The 8,275-nt window shown below is 39.7% G+C and overlaps 1 protein-coding gene, 1 long non-coding RNA gene and 2 other non-coding genes across 4 annotated transcripts in view; all 4 read left to right on the top strand.

The window, feature by feature from the left end:
* LOC117944276 overlaps window positions 1–1,390 on the top strand; it is a 2,059-nt gene extending 669 nt beyond the window's left edge. Inside the window, exons 2-3 of the long non-coding RNA XR_004656525.1 lie at window positions 1,107–1,116; window positions 1,380–1,390. This is a non-coding gene — a long non-coding RNA (uncharacterized LOC117944276). The remainder of the gene's footprint in view (window positions 1–1,106; window positions 1,117–1,379) is intronic.
* inpp5l (inositol polyphosphate-5-phosphatase L) overlaps window positions 1–8,275 on the top strand; it is a 37,450-nt gene that overhangs the window by 4,959 nt on the left and 24,216 nt on the right. Inside the window, exons 2-3 of the mRNA XM_034870902.1 lie at window positions 2,104–2,145; window positions 4,414–4,514. Of these exons, the coding sequence (XP_034726793.1) occupies window positions 2,104–2,145; window positions 4,414–4,514 (143 nt within the window). The remainder of the gene's footprint in view (window positions 1–2,103; window positions 2,146–4,413; window positions 4,515–8,275) is intronic.
* Window positions 5,087–5,159, top strand: trnaf-gaa. The gene has a single exon. It is a non-coding gene; the product is annotated as a tRNA-Phe (tRNA).
* Window positions 6,047–6,119, top strand: trnaf-gaa. Its single transcript has one exon. It is a non-coding gene; the product is annotated as a tRNA-Phe (tRNA).

The following is an 8,275-nucleotide window of genomic DNA, read 5'->3' as shown; positions in this document are numbered from 1 at the left end:
AAGACCCGCCTCCTGTGTATTTGAACCAATGACGGTGCGTTCTCTGCTGCACGCGTCATGAAAAGACCGACGAATACAAAACGCTGTGCCACGCAGCAGCCGGCAGGAGGTTCAGAGTTACGCAACGCAGTAACCGGCGGTAGATGTGTCGGCGCGAAGCATCCGGCACAAACGGGTTAATAAAGTATAATAAAAAATAAAATGATTACATTGCAGCACTGCGTTTGCGCTCAAAACTTGATCAGTTTTAAAGATCTTTAGTCACTCAGACACCAAAGCATGGGACAATCGGGTCAAGGTTGTAAAAAAACCCACCAAAAATAACTTTTAATGTACAAACAGAATTGCATCTCAAGTATAAATGATTCATGAGCTTTTATTTTATTTAGCTTTTTAAACATCTGTCAAACAAGTCTGGGGTGGAGTTAGTGGAGTTTGGAGTCACATGAGCTGCACAGCGTTGCAACAGTTATATATACATATATACATATATACATATATATATATATATATATATATGTGTGTATGTATATGTATATTACTATATTACAGTGATATATTTGAATCAGGGTGCTTGGGGTAATGTTCAGACTGGAAGAAGCCAGACTGATGTAAGCTGCAGTCGTCCGTGCCACAGTGCCATGCAAATGCACTATGCAAAGCCGTTTACCAGCTGGTTCATGAATGCAGCTGGTGTCGGGGGGGGGGGGGTTTGAGCATTAGTCTGCGACGGGGAAAGCGCGGAGCCGGGCGTGGTTGGATACCACGGTTACGGAGCCGTTGGGGATCTTTAAAGAAGCCAGAGAAGCCGGTTTAGAGCCGGAGATGTGCAGGAATCAGGAAGCTGTTTTCACCTGTGTAGCTGTGTGGTTAACGTTTAATTTGACCTTTCACGGGGGTGTAAATATAAATAGATAGATAAATAGACAGATAGATAGATAGGTAGATAGTCAGTATACATAAAATATTAATATATATATATACATATATATATATATATATAGGAATAAAATCAAAGAACAAATATTTGAATATGCACAGGATGGGAAAACCAAAATGTGCAACTGCAATAATAGGAATAAAATGTAATTAAACCCATTGTGCAGGTTGCATTTAGTGCAGTAGTCTGGGTTATATATATATATATATATATATATATATATATATATATATATTAGATTAGGCAGTACTTTATTCATCCCACAACGGGGAAATTCCCTTGTTACAGCAGCATCTTCTACAATAAGAGCAAAAACAAGCAAACAACAGACAATGAGCAGAAGGTAGACTGAAGTGAAGTGGCGTCAAATAAAGGTATTTTAAAGTAAAGTGCAGTTGCCATAGTACAAACAGTACAACAGTATTGCCGTGTAAGTAAGTGACATTAAAATTAAACTGACTCCCGTCACACACTGGAAATCATTTCCCAGACGATCCTTTTTGTTCGTTTTAACCTGCTCGGAGTTAATTATAGCTCAGAGCAGTTTCCGTTCTGGATTTATTGACTTCCTCAAAAACATTTTACATGGGATGTCAGTAGAGCTGCAGAGAAGAATAATTAATTAGTTGTCAGCTGTTCCATTAATTGCCAACTATTTTAATAAATCAGGTAAAAATTCTCTGATTCCAGCTTGTTAAATGTGAATAAATTCTAGTTTCTTCTCTCTTCTGGAACGATAAACTGAATTTCTTTTGAGTTGTGGACAAAAGAAGACATTTGAGGACGTCACATTCGGCTTTTGGGAAAAATAATCAACAGATTATTGAAAAACAATGAAAATTATTTTTATTTGCAGCCCTGCTCATGTGGCCCAAAACACAAATGAATGCAGGTTTAGGATTACGTTTTAGACCAGGGTCATATTTCAGTTCCCGGGCCAAATTTTAAGAAAACAAGAACTCTTAGTTCTAGATATTTGCTTAGATTAAAGTGGTAAATTTGGAATTAATTACTTCTCTCCAAAGGCACCCAGTGGGCCTGATTGGACCCTTTGGCGGACCACTTCTGGCCCATGGGCTGTATGTTTGACACCCTTGTTTTAGGCCATTCCTTTAGAAAGATTGCACTTCTTTTGATGGATTTTGCTTTTTGTTCTTTTACAGGTGGGTGAAATTCAAAATGAATGGCTTCAAGAATTGTATCAGGTGAGTGTGGACCTCCTGAGTCTCGTATTAATAATTCACAGTTTTAATCATTTAGTACTTCTACTCCACCCTGGAAGTGTCACATGGTTTTCTCTCTCGCATTTCGTGGACAGACTGCTGCGTTTCAGGCAGATAAAAACTGTGTGACATAGTTGGTTCTGGCATCATTACGCTGGTGACATCCCAACAAATTCAACAGCTCCATGTTGCTCTGCACAGTCCCTGATAACAGCCACAATCCCAAAAGATTCCACATAATTATCCATCCATCCATCTATCCATCTATCCATCTTCATCAGCTTTTCCGGTATTAGGTCCCGGGGGCAGCAGCTCCAGTAGGGAACCCCAAACTTCCCTTCCCCGAGCCACATCAACCAGCTCCGACTGGGGGATCCTGAGAAGTTCCCAGGCCAGGTTGGAGATATAATCCCTCAACCTAGTCCTGGGTCTTCCCCGAGGCCTCCTCCCAGCTGGAAGTTCCTCCACATAGTCCTGGGTCTTCCCCGAGGCCTCCTCCCAGCTGGAAGTTCCTCCACATAGTCCTGGGTCTTCCCCGAGGCCTCCCCCCAGCTGGTCTCGACCTGGGACCTGGGACCTGGGACCTGCTATAATAAACACAGCTTTAGACAGCTGTTTCTGTCAGACTTTATGTCTCTATCCGGTATCTATCCTTGGTAGGAGAATGCAAAGTCATAACAAATCCAGTTTTCTCCTACAAAGAAGATCCCACTGAGGACAGATACAGGAACCATAGACTCTGAGAAGTCTTGGAGATCTTGTTATGAATAATTAATATGAAAATCATTGGTTAAATGTAATTTCCCCATCACAACCCCATTAACACTAATGTTGCAAATGCAGCAAACACTGCAAACACATGTCACGCGATCCCAAAAATGTGCTTGTTTAGGAAAGAATGTCCGAAACTCACACTTCTCTCAGAAATAATGGAGCAAGACAACCTCCCTAATTATCCCAAATGACTAGAGGTCGCCAGGTAATGCTAGTCCCATGCGACTAGATCTCAAAGGGTAACTACAGTTTTTTTCAACCTGGACCTTTTTATCCTTTATTTGGGACTAATGTGAACAACAGTCTTTGACATTGGTTCAGTATTAAGAAGGATCGGTGTAGTCGGCATTGGTGAAACAAGCTATGATGTAAGTTAATAGAAAAATTGTCCAACTTCTATATACGGCTACAAAAGTGCTCCTTCTGCCTTTGACAGGCTCAGGTTAATATTCAAAGTGTCTGTCAACATGGAAAGGATTTCTAAGGAGTTCGACCTTTATCTTAAAGAATAAACAAAGCATTGCAAAGTTGCGTTCGCTAAAGACACCAGACTCCATGTAAATAAACCATAATTTAAGCATTGTAAAATACACTTCATTCAAAGTCGACAGAAACAAAATAAAACTATGAAAAGCCATTATGGGTCGTTTGTCCAGTTTTCCAACCATCACAACTCTAGTTTTGGTTAAAATAAACCCATAGTTTACCGATTTACATGTGAAAATATGTCGGCTCTACACACGCTAAAAGTATTGCTTTTTTAAATGGAGTCTGGTGGGTTTAGCACTAGCAACTTCAGAGCGGTTTCTGGTTAAACAGAAAGGTCTCAAAGAGGTTTTGAAGGTCCATCTCTTAAGGGATCCTTTCCATAATGTTACCAGACAATTAAAATATTAATCTGAGCCTGTCATCGCCAAAATTAGCACTTTTGTGAAGGTTACCACAAGCTGGACAAATGCCCTGTTAACTTACAATACTTGGGACAACAGTGCTAATCCTGTAACACACAGATTTCCCCTTCACTCCTCATTAATGTTTATAGTAATAGCCATCTGTATATATATCCATAGTACATATTCACCTGTAAACTCTATTATAGTAACAACCATCTGTATATTATGTGCATTGTACATATCTGTAAAAATTCTATTTATAGTAATATCCACCTGTATATTATATCCAGTACATATCCAGCTGTAAATCCTGTTCACATTACTAGTTATCTATATATTGCATTCATAGGACAAATCTATCCGTAAAATCCTGTTTATAATAGTATTCATCTCTATATTTATTCATAACATATCCATGTCCTGCACTTATGGAACCAGTGTATATCCTGCACCTGCTGCTATTGCACTTCTGGTTAGACCCAAACTGCATTTCGTTGCGTTGTACCTGTGTGATGACAATAAAGTTGAATCTAATCTAATCTTAATCTGTAATGTGGGACGTGTTTTTGCTGCTTTGTCCCAGACTATCCGATGCCACAGGCCGAAGTTCATCGCCCTGCATCTGCAGGAGGTCGGAGGGAAGGACTACATGCTCAACATGGGCCACACTGACATCTTCTTCAGGTAGGACAGATGTTGCTCAGTTAAGTCACGTTCACTATGTGGTTGATATTTTTTATTGTATTGTTTATTTATCAGGAACAATACCTATAACATTATCACAACCAGATGTGAAACGTGCAAAGTATAAAGGGCGTCTTGCAGTCCTTGTCCCTGGTCAGGTTTTAACAAAAAAAGCAACAACAGCAGCAGCAGCAACAACAAAACAAAACAGACTGTGAATTTTTTTTTAGAAAATACAGAAAGAAAGACAAATTATTACATGAAAATTGTGCAACAAACGGATGCCGTTGGTGCTCACATCGGGGGGGTTTTGGGGGCTTTTCCACCTTTTAATTGACAGAACAGCTAGGTGAAGAGAGGAAAGACATGCAAGAAATCGTCCCAGGCTGGATTCAAACCTTCAACCTCTGCGTTGAGGCTTTATAAATATATTATTTTTTTTTGTCAGAATTCTGACATGAAAAAAGAAGAATTTTAACCTCAGAACTCAAAACACATATTTTATCATAATGTGGCTCAAATCGACTTCTGTAGCCTGTTTCTTGTCTCCATGCAGTTACTATTGGTGTGGAGCCGAAATAGCTCAGTTGGGAGAGCGTTAGTCTGAAGATGTAAAGGTCCCTGGTTCGATCCTCGGTTTCGGCAGAGAGATTTTATAAATAGCAGTTCAGGGTGTGGGACTCGATGGTCAAGGTCCTGGTGTAGACCTGCTTTCATCTTTCCACTTGTTGTTAAGGCTTGTGATCGATGTAATAACTAACAACGGAGGGAAACAGTGTATTTTCCCTCATGCGGGATCAATAACCCTAAACCCCTTATCTTTGACTTTTTAAAATAGTGTAACATAGCTTGTTTTGTCCACGAAACAGTCCCAACCCCAAATATATTAAGTTTCCAACCAGAGAAGATTAAGGGAACCAACAAGCGAATTTGAGAAGCTAACAGTTAAGATAACAGTTGAACACACCGTGTGCGTGCGTGTGTAACAATGTGTGTGTGTGTGCGTGCGTGCATCACTAACATTACTCTGTCTGTGACTTGGATGTTAAACGACAGTTCAGGGACTCCACGGCGTGGAGTGCGTGTGATGTGCGCTTCATGGGATGAATTAAGAGACACATGAATGGAATAATAACTGCACAACATGGTGTGTTATTATAAATCCATTGACTTGGCGAGTAAGCTTTGGCCGTGCTGCTAACCAGCTAGCGTTAGCGTGTGGGTTGGAATGGCTAAGCATCTGAAGGTCTGGCTAGAGATGCGGACCGGTTAGCGGACCAGGCTGAGACCGGTGGAGCCGAGGTCAGGGGTTCAGAGGTTTCAGCTAGCAACAACAGCGGCGTCGCTCCACCTTCGGAGGGTATGTGTGAAACGCATCCAACACGCTAACGCACATTTACATTTTTGAACTCAGAACTCAGGAAATATTCTCCCATGTGGTCCTGATCTGGTTCCATAGGGACTAAGGTCTTTCAGATAATAATGGATCTGCCTGTGTATGGCACAGATATATCTGTCTCAGGTGGAGAGGAGCCGAAATAGCTCAGTTGGGAGAGCGTTAGACTGAAGATCTAAAGGTCCCTGGTTCGATCCCGGGTTTTGGCAGAGAGGTTTTGTGAGCAGCACTAGATCAGGGTCCGGGGACCGGAGGGTCGATGTGTCCCTGTGTAGACCAGCTGACTCCTAACATTGTGCATGTTAAGGCCTGTGATTGATGTAATAACTAACAACAGAGGGGATAGGGGTAGTATTAACCTCACCTCCACCCTTTGTCTTGTTCTTTTAAAATAGTGTAAAATAGCTTGTTTTGTCCATTAAACAGTCCCAACCCCAAATATATTCAGGTATACCAGAGAAGATTAAGGGAACCAACAAGCATTTGAATTTGAGAAGCTACGTTTCAACAGTTATACTTCAAAATTTACTTTATAATATCCAATAGGCTTGATATTTCTTTACCTGGCTTCGGTTTTATTGTGTAAATTGTTTTGTATTTCATTTTGTATTGTTGCCTGTTGTGCACCGTGTATTTCTTTGTTGTTATTGTTTTATCGAGGAAGATGGTTTAAGATCTGCCTCAACTGTTAAACACGTTGGGTCAACTTCTGTTGCTTTGAAATGTGTCTTTGCATTTCATTTTTTGTCCTTCAACAAATCCATTTATTAGATTAGATTCGACTTTATTGATCCAGAATTGGAGTATTTCAGTGCTCCAGAAGCAAAATATCAGAAACACATACAGAATACACAAGAAATACTAAACACCATTGAATACAAGAACATCTATTCAAAGAATTTAGATACAAAAAAATACAAAGGAAAGAATTTCCAAACATATGTACAAGTTGGGAATAAAAATGTACAACCTATGTAAATTATATTTATTTAGATTTAAGTCAAACCTGTGTTTGCAAGTTGCACTTAGTGCAGTATTGGGATGTATATGAGTCCTATTTAACACTCTGGGAAGTGTTAAAAGTGAAATAAATGTATTTATAGAGCTCACTAAACCCAACCTAGGCTGAACAAAGTGCTGTACAAAGTTATGTTATGTGATACAAACAAAGGAAGACAATAAAAACAAAGACACAATGAACACCACACACTTCTATACGAATGTCCCTAAACTAAATCATACGCCAAAGACTAGAAATGTCAGAACCAGAATCAGCTTTATTTGCCAGGCATGAGGACACATACGAAGAATTATTTTTTGGAACATCGTTGCTCACACTGTGCTAACACATAGAAAACAACCAAAACAAAAATATACACACTACTATATACACACTAATATGTACATACTCTAAACAGAAAAATATAGAGGCAATAGTGCAATGAAGAGTGCAATACAAATTATTTAAATGTGGAGCATAGTGCAAAGGAGGCTGGGATAAATAGTGTTATGTTATTATATTACAATATGAACATTATGAATAGCTCTGGAATAGTGAATGAGAATGATGAATAAATACTAAATAAGTGGAATAATAAGTGGAACCAGTAACAGGTGCTGTAGAGACCATGTTACTGGGTTATTGACCAGAACTGAATCTGACACTGTGGGTAAGAAGTCAGCTGTTCATCAGAGAGATGGCTTGTGGGAAGTTGTGTTTTAAGACAAGACTTCACTATTTCGGCAGTAGAGGAGAACCTAATGTGAATAGGTCTTCATCCTAGACTGGGCAATAGCTAAAAGGACCTGATTAGACCACCCCTGGTCTATGGGTCGCACTAGAAAATGAGAACCGCATCAAGGGCCAGACATAGAGTTTAATGCTTTTTATGTCATGGGAAAATCAAATATCTTTGACTGTATTATTGCATGTCTCAAATAAACTCCTCACATACAGTTTGGGCGACAAAAACGTTGAAGAAAATGCCAAAAACGTTTGGAAACAGCGTCAAGAATGTCGAAATAAATATTGTGAAAGTAACAAAAAGTAGGTGGGCCAAAATGTATTGTGAACCTAAATGTATATAGGGACCGGATCCTAAATTAGCAAGGGGCCGGATTTGGCCCGTGGGCCTTGAATTTGACTGTTAGACGATCTTAGGTTCCTGGAGGACTGATGGAGGGTATAAAGGGGCCGATCCATGGTTGTATTCTGTTGGGATTTAAAATGTTATATGTGTTTAAACATTGTGTGTGATTTGCATTATACCTTCAATAATGCATTATACCATGCTTTCATCTTCAGTAGACTTGACTACTGTAACGGGGTCTTTACTGGTCTCCCTAAAAAATCAATCAGACAGCT

Source organism: Etheostoma cragini, chromosome 5, assembly GCF_013103735.1.
Source record: "Etheostoma cragini isolate CJK2018 chromosome 5, CSU_Ecrag_1.0, whole genome shotgun sequence".
Classification (NCBI taxonomy): domain Eukaryota; kingdom Metazoa; phylum Chordata; class Actinopteri; order Perciformes; family Percidae; genus Etheostoma; species Etheostoma cragini.
This window is presented reverse-complemented; position numbering and strand designations above follow the sequence as displayed.